General features: G+C 42.7%; 1 protein-coding gene across 1 annotated transcript in view; it reads right to left on the bottom strand.

The window, feature by feature from the left end:
* LOC111955905 (DENN domain-containing protein 3) overlaps window positions 1-13,249 on the bottom strand; it is a 51,884-nt gene extending 38,635 nt beyond the window's left edge. The window contains exons 1-14 of the mRNA XM_070436401.1: window positions 12,957-13,249; window positions 8,749-9,159; window positions 8,086-8,383; window positions 7,506-7,621; window positions 7,049-7,179; window positions 6,744-6,855; window positions 6,411-6,530; window positions 5,601-5,819; window positions 4,790-4,905; window positions 4,196-4,351; window positions 3,415-3,511; window positions 3,167-3,270; window positions 2,520-2,704; window positions 1,297-1,844 (exon numbers count right to left, since the gene is read on the bottom strand). Of these exons, the coding sequence (XP_070292502.1) occupies window positions 1,297-1,844; window positions 2,520-2,704; window positions 3,167-3,270; window positions 3,415-3,511; window positions 4,196-4,351; window positions 4,790-4,905; window positions 5,601-5,819; window positions 6,411-6,530; window positions 6,744-6,855; window positions 7,049-7,179; window positions 7,506-7,621; window positions 8,086-8,383; window positions 8,749-8,829 (2,283 nt within the window). The 5' untranslated portion in view covers window positions 8,830-9,159; window positions 12,957-13,249. The remainder of the gene's footprint in view (window positions 1-1,296; window positions 1,845-2,519; window positions 2,705-3,166; window positions 3,271-3,414; window positions 3,512-4,195; window positions 4,352-4,789; window positions 4,906-5,600; window positions 5,820-6,410; window positions 6,531-6,743; window positions 6,856-7,048; window positions 7,180-7,505; window positions 7,622-8,085; window positions 8,384-8,748; window positions 9,160-12,956) is intronic.
* Between the last annotated feature and the right edge of the window lie 209 nt (window positions 13,250-13,458).

Raw genomic sequence — 13,458 nt, 5'->3', positions numbered from 1 at the left:
CAACTCACAGTTCAATGGACCATTGTACGATACAGCCGAGTCACAGTCCTGTTTGTAACACAGCCAATAGAACAAATAGGCTGAATTCTATTTTGACATTCAAAACCCAAGACTTCAAGTGAGGAAGTGAAGGAAACGATTAACCAGACTTCAGCACTGAAGGCATGCTACAGTATGTGAGGGTGTGTTTGAAGCTGCACACAGGTTGGGAACCAAACACTAATCTTAAAAGTAATCAGATTTAAGACCTGAGGGGGATAACTTATTAAGCAGAAAAACAAAGGCCAAAGCAGCACACACGCGTGCACACGCACAACACACACACACACAGCAGGGTTGGCGATGGGCACAGCASACTCTGCAGCCAGGCAGGGCATCATGCTATGCTTACCCTCCAGATTGGAATCAAGGTGATATACTGACAGGAAAGAATCCTTCACCGCAGAGTCACCACCTTGACAACCCAAGCCGCACTAACAACATTCTGATAGGGTGGGGGGGGTGAGATTCAGCAGTGGAAAAAGTATCCAACTGTCATGCTTAAGTAAAAGTAAAGATACCTTCATAGAAAACGACTCAAGTAAAAATGAAAGTCACCCAGTAAAATACTACTTGAGTAAAAGTCTAAAAGTATTTGGTTTTACATATACTTAAGTAGCAAAAGTAAAAGTATAAATCATTTCAAATTCCTTATATTATGCAAATCAGACGGCACAATGTTTTCTTGTTTTTTTAACTGACGGATAGCATGGGGCACACTCCAACATCATTTACAAAATAAGCATGTGTGTTTATGAGTCTGTCAGATCAGAGGCAGTAGGGATGACCAGGGATGTTCTCTTGATAAGTGTGCGAATTGGACATTTTTCCTGTCCTGCTAAGCATTCAAAATGTAATGAGTACTTTTGGGTGTCAGGGAAAATGAATGGAGTAAAAAGTACATAATTGTCTTTAGGAATGTAGCTAAGTAAAAGTTGTCCAAAATAACAAATGGTTGTCCAAAATAATGACTTTACACCACTGGTAAGATTGAGGGAAATTAAGCAGATTCAATTGACAGAWGAATTAGCATGGCCATTCACTACATGTATTAAGGTATTAACACATTAATCACAGGGACTGGGGTGATTACGGAGTAGAGGCTAAGAATTATCAACMGGAGTATGTTCATGATGAGTCCCACACAACAAGGGGTTACCGTAAAAATCAAGACTGACATTAAAACACGTACCTTGGTGAAGACACCCTCCACCAAGAAAGAGACAACCCTCTCTCCTTTATCATTTCTCATCTTTAAGTCTGTGTKACTTCCTTACCCACAGTGAGAGCCTCAAACAGYCGGTGAATGGTCCCCTGGTCCTTGACAATCCCAGACTCCTGCACGTGCCTCACAAAGTCCTCCAACTGCATGTGCTTTTTCGGCAGCTGGAACCGCTTGACAGCTTCGTTGTCATGGCACGCCCGCTCCCTCTCGTGGTCCTTCTTCACTCGACTAATCAGGCGTTTGATCTCGGTTCGGCGGTTAGCTTGTGCCCGTTCCCCATCCTGTAGAGAGTCCACCAGCGCGTTGACCAGCYCGCCAGGGAAGATGTCYGTGTCYGTCTTGTAAAGGGTCTGAAAGTCTTCCAGAGCGTCCAGGCGTTTACCGGCCACGGTGTTCACGAAGCCCCKGAGGTAGTGATAGCAGGCCAGGAGAGAGGAGTCCTCGAAGGCCACCCCGCTGATGGCCTTGTCCAGGAGGGTGATCATCTCCTGGTAGTAATTCTGGACGTAGTGGTAGGCCAGYGGTGGAGGGAACTCWGGAAGCTTGAAGCATCTCACTGGYTTCTGGGGAGACTTCAAACCTATTAGGATTTGATCACAAAGGTTTCAAGAACTGAGAACAGCATTTTTTTTTAAGAGGAAACCTTAAAGCAGTTGGCCAATCGTCATTGGTTGGTTCTTATAAGGTGGCAAACTCAATAGTAGTGGTCAACTACAACAGGGTTTCTCAACTTAGGTTCTGGGGAATACCACGTGTGTGCAGGTCTTCACCTCAACCACTAAACACTCATACTAAAACCACTCAATGTTCAGAAATCACAAAAAAGATAACTATTAGCGTCGACAAGTACCGCACACCTGAACCTACAAACTACTGCTGTCCACCTGAACCTACAAACTACCGTTGTCCACCTGAACCTACAAACTACCGTTGTCCACCTGAACCTACAAACTACCGTTGTCCACCTGAACCTACACAACTACCCGTTGTCCACCCTGAACCTTCAAGCTACCGTTGTTCCACCTGAACCTACAAACTACCGTTGTCCACCTGAACCTACAAACTACCGTTGTCCACCTGAACCTACAACCTACCGCTGTCCACCTGAACCTACAAACTACCGTTGTCCACCTGAACCTACAAACTACCGCTGTCCACCTGAACCTACAACTACCGTTGTCCACCTGAACCTACCGCTGTCCACCTGAACCTACCGCTGTCCACCTGAACCTACAAACTACCGCTGTCCACCTACCACTGTCCACCTGTATCTTCTTGAGGGAGTTCTGCATGAGGGGTCCCACCAGGGAGCCCACACCCTCCCCCAGGTTGGGCAGGCTGGCCCCCAGCCTCTTGCTGAGCCGGCTCTCTGGGCTGGTGTATTTACGGGCCAGCTCCTGCATGGTGGGCCGCCGCGGAGACTCTGTCATGGACTTCAGCCTGGGGAAGAGGACAGAGGTGTAGGGAGAAGTTTCCCCTAGTTGCTGATCTTAGGTCAGTTTAAAATTTCCCCCACTAATGGTTAAGGTTAGGATTRGGGGATGGGAAGCCAATCCTAGATCTGTACCAAGGGGAAAGTTCACCTTGGAGTTAGGATAGACATCAGGGGAAAGGCTGTGCTTATACCAGGAAGGGACCAACTTGGGATGTGTCTATGAAGGTACAGCAGTGTTTCCAATCCTGGTCCTGAGTACCCAAACGGGTGCACTTTTCTTTTTTGCCGCAGCACTAACAGCCCTGATTCTAATAAAAGGATTGCTGATGAGTTGATTAGTTGAATCAACGATTTGAAACCAAATTAAAATCCTACTGAAACCCATTGCATTTGCAATAAAGGTCAAAATAAGCTTTACTAGTTTAAAAGGTAAATATTTATGTTAAACTCTTATCTTTCTTTCTCACCTGTAAGCTTCTGTCCGAGTGCTCAGCTCCATGCGTGTGAACGCGTCCATCTTCCTGTTCAGACGATCMCGTAGGAACGAGTGGAAGATGTGTGTGTCCAACACCTGCAAAGAAGACAAAATACACTAYGTTCACGATCAATTGGATCACATGCTGGACAGAAAAAAAAGGTATGAAAAAGTGAAATATGTCCTAAATATTGTAGGTTGAAACAGATGTTCGTGTTACTGAACARACTCTAGTTGTACCTTCTTGAAAAATGGCTGGTCTGCTGGTTCTCTAGACCTGAAGAACTCTTCACTGTTGAAGACTCTGTGCTCAAAGTTGAGGTGRTCGTGGACTTCTCTGTGGGGGTGCAGTGGTGGTGGTCGGTGGGGGGGGGTGAGGTTGAGAGTAATAGTATTGGATTAAGCTTGCCTGTCTTGATATTGAACAGGAAATTGAAGTTGTATTGGTTGTCATAAAGCAGGATTTTGATTCACACTTCAAAGTTTATTCACCGTGTGCACAGGATAGAACAGGTGTRAATCAGTACAGTGGAATTCTTACAGAGAGCTCTTTCCCAACAGTGCAGTGATAATAATATAGACAATAATAGAAAATAGAAGACTTTTTTTTTTCTCTCAATTTAATAGGATAACTAAACAGCGTTGTTCACATTTCTAAATAAATCAATATCCATTTGATAAATCACCAAKCCTTGCTTATATGAGAAATAGGCATCTTTGGTCCAACSCAATATGTATTAACTAGATACGGTATKCTCAGTTTGAGTCTCAACTATCATAGTAACATAAATAAATATAAATTAGATGATAATATTTTAACAAATATGTTATCTTATAATACTCATGTACATGTTTTGTCATAGTGAACGACAGTAAACTAAAACACAGTATAGCTAGCTGTCATATGATTTGATGTTAATTTMGGTTAGCCCAGAAGTCAAATATAGCATCATTTGGTCAGATGCTCAGTAACCATTTATGTTTACGTAGTCTGTCCACAAGAGATTGGTTTCATGCTGACCTGAAGATGTTGATGATGAGTTCCAGAGTGATGTTCTGGATGTGTGTGTTGAGTTTCCTCTGCCACTGCCTCCTCTGGGCCCTCTGGTCGTTGACGTCTGTACTGGACCCCAGGTGACACACCTCCAGGTCATAGTGCATCTGGAGACCCTCCGCCCTGCGCACGCGCACACATGTGTAAAAATATTCAGAAAACATGTGGAACTCATTTTGCATAAAACCCCCTTCCCCTATTTATAACAATCCATGTTGTTTACAGAGCAGACGGACAGTAGCAATATGATCACATAGGACAGCAAACTAACTGGCTGCATTTACACTGGCWGCCCAATTCTGATCTTTAAMCCAATTATTGGAAAATAACCTGATCTGATTGGTCAAAAGACCAGAATTGRGCTGTGTGTGTAAACGTAGCAATCGAGTGTCTTGTCGTCTAGGTCATATTCATTAGGCACCAAACGTAAGAAAARAGAAATAAACAGKGAGGGACAGCCTGAACTTGTCCAATAAGAAATGTTAATTTCCATTTTCCGTTGCAAAACATTTTGCTACGGCGTGCCCTAATGAACATGTCCCAGATCCTTTCCTGTCCTACCGTGTTAGAAAACACTCTCTGGCCGCCAGCGGGACGTCCGGCAGGTCAACCCCGTCGGACGAGGAAGACGACACGGTGCCATCATCAATATTAACCAGAATCAGATCATCTGTTTCCTGTGAGGACAGAGGAAAGTAAAACACAACACTATGTCTCTCTTAGAGAACACACTGTAATGGAGGAGAACAACAGACTAGGGTCAAGTCAGGAAGGTCGGCTCAAATGAACTGGACTTTCTGTTAACTTCTGTCCTGTATGTCAGTTAGGACATGATCCTTTATACTATGTAAAAGTAAGTAGAAAATGCTGATAAATGATAAAGCATGATAAATCAGTTTATTAAATGATAAATAAATCAGTGATGCGAGGAACATTGCCAGACAGTGCTGGTGCTATTCTTATCGTGGATACCTCCTGTAGGGGTTCAGGTAACAGCCAATGAGAAGAGAAGTTCATTGTCCATTAAAACAGAAATGTGTCTTTATGCACAACCCAACCCCCCCCAAAACGCACACAAACCCAGTGGAGCTGGAAGCAACGGGTCAGCAGCAATGCAGCACCCCTGGAGCAATCATAGATGGAAAAGTGCCCCGCTCAAGGGCACATTGGCAGGYGATGGTACCCAGGATGATCACAGCAACCCTCCGGTTGCCCGGCTGACTCTGGGATTCAAACCGGCAACCGTTTCTCTAACCACTAGGCTATCTTCCGCCCCAGGAAGGGGTCACTATCACTATAAGGGTCACTACCTGATCATGCTACAGTATTCTATTCTAGCATGGCCATGTACGCTAGTAATATCCATCCTTACCGCGGCCACCTCTTCATAGTGGTGCAGATGACAGCCCATGAGGTAGGCGGTGGGCGCCATGAGGAAGTCCAGCATCTGGCTTGAGAGGACGGGGACGAAGGGGTGCTGCCACACCAGGGGGTGGATGAAGAGCATCAGGCTCTCTGCCAGCAGGGTGAGCCGGGCCCARTCACAGGAGAACAGTACTACCCTCTGCTCTGTCAGAAGGCTGGTAATGATCTGATGAGATTCAGGCAGACAGGAGGTCACGTTGATATCAGTCCTGGCTTCAAATACATGTGTATTTTATTATTTTGTTATTAAAATACTTATTTTCKGTGTATTTAAGTATTTTCTAATAATGTGTCCCGAATCAACTACTTCTATTGAAAGCATTTTCTAATAATTTCCTATTTATAGGCCTACTATTTGAAAGTATTTTCAAATAGTTATTTCCAAATAAATAAATAAAAATACCAAACAAACCTGGTTCAAATTCCTGGGATTATTTAAGCATTTGTATAAATACTGTGTATTTGAGTATTTCCAAATATATTCCAATATTCAACTACCTGTGTTTTTTTTTAAATAAAAATCTAAATAATTACTTCCAAATGACTTTGAAAGTACTTGAAATATCCTAAATCATATTTGAACYCAGGTCTGATTGAYATAGACATGTATTTTACCATTCCAAACAGAAACATACTGTACATTTGCACATTATCACATTCCCACAGTCTTTTAGTCTCTCTAAATTGCATTGAAAGAAAATATAATATAGTGGGTTAGGCAGTTTTGTGGCAGTATAATCCGTCTGTCTGTCCTCACTTGGAGGAGCTGTYGGGGTCTAAAGCACAGGAAAGGCAGATGGAGGTCGAGGTCAACAGCTGGCCGGTCCTTATCCTCCCGGGAGGGAAGCCCAATCTGGAGAGGCCTCAGACTAAAGACCTGGGACAGAACAGGCAGAGGAACACAGATAGTTACATTACACTATTTTAATGTTAGTCACTTAACAATACAACACACTACATAAACATACAATAGACTGGGTGGAGCAGAGAGATTGGCAAAATGCCCATGATTGGTTTTACAGTTCATCCTTAACATGATCTCTACTGTTAAATAATGGCAGTAAATCATAGAGGGAGACAAATGGCTCACCACATGCAGTTGCCCAGGTGGAGGAATGGGCACCAGCGCCAGTTTGGCTGAAAACTCCTTCACCCTCTCCTCAAAGTCCCCCATCCAGCTGGGCTTGAGCTGGGACAAGAGACTGAGCACACACCCGTTAGATGGACACCATCCAGCCAAAACATACAGGTCAATAGGTGTCCAAGATGAGCTGAACTGATCCCTTTATAATAACGGCCCACATCTGGCTGTGATAACATGTAGTCTACTGTTTTGTATTCTCGTTCGGTATTTACTTAAAACAGGATGGTGAGAGGATGGTGAATTGTTCTCACCATGACAGGCAGTCCCGGAGAGCGTTRTAGTAAGGGTATTTAGAGATGACACAGATGCCGTACGCCGTGTAGAGACGGGACGACTTGGAGGATGACCGGTAGCCATTTTGGTGTCCACCATCCTGAGAGAACTGGGACCCAAGCAAACAACCAATCAGAGAGCAATGTTTTACACAGTGACCTGATGTGGACAGTAATTGAAATGACTGTTTTGTGTGGCTGTAGACTGTATTTATATTCCACGTGTCCTTCTACATTCCCATAGCAGCAAATGTAAAAGTCTACAAATGTATTTAAAAAAAAACATGGACCTAAAAAGGCCAATGTTCACAATAAATCTCTGTTTTGCTGATGAACATGTCCATCCATCTGTCTTCAAAYGATAAACCACTCTTTATTGAAGAAGGTAAAGCATTCCAGTGGGCATGGATAAAGCTCAGCCGGTGAGCCAGCCCACCTGTATAGGCCTGTAGTACTGCACCACTACAGCRTGCGTCCTGTTCCCGAAGACATCAGTAAACACCAGGTAATGGTACGAGTCTTCTCTCTGCTCACTGGCTATCTGAAGACCCCCTGGCCAATGGAAGAAAGCAGACACAAGACCTCATATAAGAGGAATTATAAACTGGGTGGTTCAAGCCCTGAATGCTGATTGGCCGACAGCCGTGGTATATCAGACCGTATACCACGGGTGTAACAAAACATTTATTTTGTACTGCTCTAATTACGTTGGTAACCAGTTTATAATAGCAATAAAGCACCTCTGGGGTTTGTGATATATGTCCAATATACCACAGTTAAGGGCTGTGTCCAGGCACTCCACGTTGCGTCGTGCTTAAGAACAACCCTTAGCCGTGGTATATTGGCCATATACCACACCCACTCGTGCATTATTGCTTAATCGCACGACACGACACATTCACCTTTGGTGATGAAGATGACAAATCTGGAGTTATGAACATACTCCTTTGATCATTAATATGTAGTGCCATGGTGTAGACTGTGTGTGGCTAGCCGAAATCATCACGCTGTGTCACCTGGGAAGCAGAGCTGAGGCAGGGCGATGAGGTCCAGGTCCTTGGGGACACTGATGTCCTCTGTGGTGCCGCCCCCTCCATCGCTACCCTTGGCTGCCTCTCCGTTAGCCGTACCAGGCCTCCCCCTCTTCTTCTTGATGAAGGAGCGCCTCCTCTGGATCCTGGTGAAGGCCGGGGCGTGACCCTGACCTTTGGTCTCGCTACTCACACTCTCCTTGGTCACAAAGGGTGGGGCGTGCACCTGYAGTACCTCCGTCTCCAACAGGGGGAGCTCTTTGATTTTACCCTGCTGGTGTGACTGGCAGGAAGGGGAAACATTACATGATATCATATACAGGCCTACATGTGATGCGTATGACTATGTGTCATATGATTGATATGATGTGGTGGAAGCATAAGCCACAAAAATCAATGTGTTGCAAAACCAACAGTGTAGTGAATCTGCACATTTCTGACATGATTTACGAAAGCTGGAAAGAGAGCAGGCGATGGGTTACGAAAACATATGCACGATTTGGAATCCGATCGCAGATTTGACAAGCAGAGAAGTAGGGGAAGATTTCATACCATAGAAACATGTTCTCTAACTTGTTGCGTTAGTGGTCAAAACGGCAGTTGTTTGGGAAAAGTTGGAAGAACACGGTTTGAGTGAGCAGTACCTACCTGATAGAGTTCCCTGAGTGTACTGCTGACTGCTCCAACCACCACACAAGCCTCCAGAAGACCAGAGGGAACATCTGCCATTAGTACCTAGACGACAGCAGAGCCAGCCGGACACCACCGACACACACACACTGCCATCGTCTTCTTTTCTGAGTCCAACAGGTGGCGTCACTCCTACGCAAAGCTCCTCCTGTACGACGTTAGTTCAGACAAATGTGGACTGAGTCGCACTGTCTGACGTAAGACAATGGTGTTAGTCTACAGTCCATWCATCCAGATTACAGTCAGAATGATAGGTCTCCTGCTTCTCCTCCTCTACCACTTTCTTCACTTCCACAGGACCCGTCTAGATCAGAACCACCTAGAGGAAAGGTCCACCTCAGTAGAATCCTCTGAAACATGGCCTCAGCTCTAGGGAACGACAGACATAGACATTAGTCAGTTAGGTTAGTCATTCTATAARTCACTAAGGCCTGATAGAAGTCAGCATATAGACCCTATAAACTTAGATCCTGCATGCCGGCCTGGTAATCATGAAAAACCYATTGTCATCCCACCAGATGTTGGGGCCTGATCACTCAGGCAGCTAACCAGAAACCGATCATTAACGTGTTTAACATGAATCCCAAACCCAGGGGAGGAAATCAAGTATCCGTAGTTACCATAACTTATCTAAGTGAATCGTCAGGTTTTGACTTTGTTTTATTTTTTTGTCAACTGTAAAGCAGAAAGGTACGATTTGAACCTCATATAAACAACGTACAACAGGTTTTCTCCATAACGTAGTACTTTGCCTGCATACTTTCCTCTGTTGTTGGCGATGGTAAAAAACAACTAATCAAGCAGAGATAGGGCTTTACTGATGTAGGTTTCAGAAAGGAGCTGGTCTGGGAGTGAAGATTTCTACGGAGAAAAGAGCTTTTCCTCAGAATTGATAACCGATGTAACACATTCCTCCGTGGACTGTGTTCWGAAGCCTCAGATTGTGGTGTGGAGAATGACAATGTCTGCATTCTTCTGTCCACTTGAAGATGAGAAGTTTATTGTCTGTGTTCCATCTTAATATTACATTTTTATTGGCCAGTCTGAGATATGGCTTTTTCTTTGCAACTCTGCCTAGAAGGCCAACATCCCAGAGTCGCCTCTTCACTGTTGACRTTGAGACTGGTGTTTTGCGGGTACTATTTAATGAAGCTGCCAGTTGAGGACTTGACACTAATGTACTTGTCCTCTTGCTCAGTTGTGCACCGGGGCCTCCCACTCCTCTTTCTATTCTGGTTAGAGCCAGTTTGCGCTGTTCTGTGAAGGGAGTAGTACACAGCATTGTATGAGATCTTCAGTTTCTTGGCAATTTCTTGCATGGAATAGCCTTCATTTCTCAGAACAAGAATAGACTGATGAGTTTCAGAAGAAAGCTCTTTGTTTCTGGCCATTTTGAGCCTGTAATCCAACCCAGAAAGGCTGATGCTCCAGATACTCAACTAGTCTAAAGAAGGCCAGTTTTATTGCTTCTTTAAATCAGGACAACAGTTTTCAGCTGTGCTAACATAATTGCAAAAGGGTTTTCTAATGATCAAGTAACCTTCTAAAATGATAAACTTGGATTAGTTAACACAACGTGCCATTGGAACACAGGAGTAATGGTTGCTGATAACGGGCCTCTGTACGCCTATGTAGATATTCCCTTTTAAAAAATCAGCAGTTTCCAGGTACAATAGTCATTTACAACGTTAACAAATGTCTACACTGTATTTCTGATCAATTTTATGTTATTTTAAATGGACAAAAAATAAGTGCCTTTCTTTCAGAAACAAGGACATTTCTAAGTGACCCCAAACTTTTGAACGGTAGTGTATACAAAAACGTATAACTAAAATATCATTGTTGCATACATATTTGTTTAGGCAAGCTTAAATTAGTTCAGGAGTAAAATTTGACTTAACAAATCACATAATAAGTTACATGGACTCACTCTGTGTGAAATAATAGGGGTTGTCACTTTTTTAAATGATGAACCCATCCTCTGTCCCCCATACAACATCTGTAAGGTTTCAGTCAAGTACTGATTCAACTACAAAGACCAGGGAGCTTTTCGAAAGCCTCATAAAGGGCAGTGATTGGTAGATGGGTAATAATAACAAATCAGACATTGAGTCTCTCTTTAAGTATGGTCAAGTTAATAATTATGCTGTGGATGATGTATTAAACCAACCAGACAACAAAAATACAGTGGTCTTTCTGAACTGAGCTGCAGGACAGGAAGGAAACTGCTCAGGGATGTTACCATGAGGCCATTGGTGATTTTAAAACATTGTAGTGACTTCACAATAATAACATAAATGACAGACTGAAAAGAAGAATACAAATATGCATCTTGTATACAACAGGGCACTAACGTAATACTGGGAAAAAACTAAGCAAAGGAATACACTTTTTGGCCTAGATGCAAAGCCTTATGTTTGTGGCAAATCCAACACAACACATCACCGAGTAACTGCCTCCTTATTTCCAAGAATGGTGGTGGCTGCATCATGGTATGGGTATGCTTGAAAAATAAGTAAATACAGTGGAGTTTTTCAGGATGAAAAGAAATGGGATGAAGCTAAGCATAGGCAAAATCCTAGAGGAAACCTGGTTCAGTCTGCTTTACACCAGAGACTGGGATAGGAATTCACCTTTCAGCAGAACAATAATCCACTACAGAAGGCCAAATCTACACTGGAGCTGCTAACCAAGAACACAGTGAATGTTCCTGAGTGGCCAAGTTTTGACTTAAATCTGCTTTAAAATATATGGCAAGACTTGAAAATGGCTGTCTAGACATGATCCCCAACATCTTGACAGAGAATTTAGAAGATAATGAAAATGGGCAAACATTGCACAAATCCGGGTGTGCAAAGCCCTTATAGACTCCCCAAGAAGACTCACAGCTGTAATCGATGGCAAAGGTGTTTCCAACATGTATTGACTCAGGGAGCTGAATACTTACGCAACGATTATATTTTAGCATATTTAATTTGTATTCATATTTAAAATATGTTAGAATATTTCTTCCACTTTGACAGAGTATTCTGTGTAGATTGTTGACGAAAAATTACAATTAAATACATTTTAATCTCACGTTGTAAAACAATAAAATGTGAAGAAATCCAAGGGGTCTGAATAGTATCAGTTATCTCAACAAAAAAAACATACTTCCAGAAGTTACCATGAATTACTTAGTGAGATTTATTTGCTTTGTTGGCACAGTTTAGATATCATCCTGTCATAACTGCCATTTTGTCTGCATGCAGTGCTCATAGTCTTTATTTAACATGTAAATAATTATATTCCTAATACTACATATGACCTATTCAGTCAAAAAGTTTAATTCAGAAGATAAAAATACAAGACACAATAAAGTCGCCTAGAGTAAGTAGGATTGTGTGATTCATAAAGGCCAAGCAGTTTGCTTTTCTCCCCAAAAGGCACATCCGTTTCTTATCATCAGTGCAGCTGCGGTGGTGCTTACATTAGGTCTATGAAATCCCTGCCCAACATTTTGGACCAGTGAGTAGCCTAACCTTGTGTAATGGAAAACACTAGGAGTAATGTTATTCTCTCTCAAAATCCACAGTTTWGGAGAAAAAAACACTATTCAAGGTGCAGTTCAGAATAGCGATCCATCCCAATGTTACAGTAACTCCATAATAATGGCAGAGTGAACAGAATACAAATATAGAAATATACCAAAACATGCATCTTGAATACATAGAGAGGATGTTGAAAAGACATATGCACTGTTACTACACTACATGACACCAAAGATGGGTTTTAAAATATGATTTTCCAGAAATAAACGACCCGATGGAACCACAGACATCTAGTCTGCTCTGGCAGAACCCAGTCTGTCCTCCTGGCCGGTAGTCACACTGGTCATTCTAGTTCTAAATCTCAGGTACGTCGCAAGTCTGTGCCTCATGGATCTTAGTGATAGGGTGCTATTTATAGTATAACGACAGGTAGACTGACCTTTGTCCTAATCTATAAACTCATGTTGACTTCTCATTTAAACTACAGAACACAAAAGAGGAAAAGTGATGACACTTTAAATGGCATTGTTGTGACAAGAAGGTTTGCATCTGAAATAAAAAGTGGTCAGATTGTTTAAACCTGACATATAGCTAGCTCTCTTATGACACTTATAGAAAATACAAGACATCACCAACCTCTATTCAATCGGCTATTTTCCATCAGGTAACGTTACCTTCGTTGGTGAAATAATGAAGGCGTCAAATCCAACTTTATTGGCGATAAAGCGCACACGAAGCTCCAGACAAGAACGCCGCTGACCCGACCCGACCACTCCACTCACCGGATAAGACCAGAGCAGTGGAGCAAATGTCAAATTTCAACCGTTGTTGGCTCCATACAACTTCCTGGTAAAAAGGCGGCTCATAGCCTACACAGATTCAAATTAGATTCAGGACTAATATGAATCAGACGCAGATAACTCATTAAAACCATATTAGTTCTACTGTTTTGCGATTCAATTAAGATTTATATTGTAGCCTACAACTACAATCATGTTACAAATAAAACGACTATAAATGTATAGTACTGCTGGTTGCAATATGTAGTTAAATGCTGCCATCCAGCGGCTGAGAGAAACATCCATGAAACGCAGAATACTATCCAGTGGTGAGAAATGTAACACTCGAAGAATACCAC

Source organism: Salvelinus sp. IW2-2015, linkage group LG31, assembly GCF_002910315.2.
Source record: "Salvelinus sp. IW2-2015 linkage group LG31, ASM291031v2, whole genome shotgun sequence".
Lineage (NCBI taxonomy): Eukaryota > Metazoa > Chordata > Actinopteri > Salmoniformes > Salmonidae > Salvelinus > Salvelinus sp. IW2-2015.
Note: the sequence above shows the minus strand (reverse complement) of the source record. Positions and strands in the feature narration are given on the sequence as shown.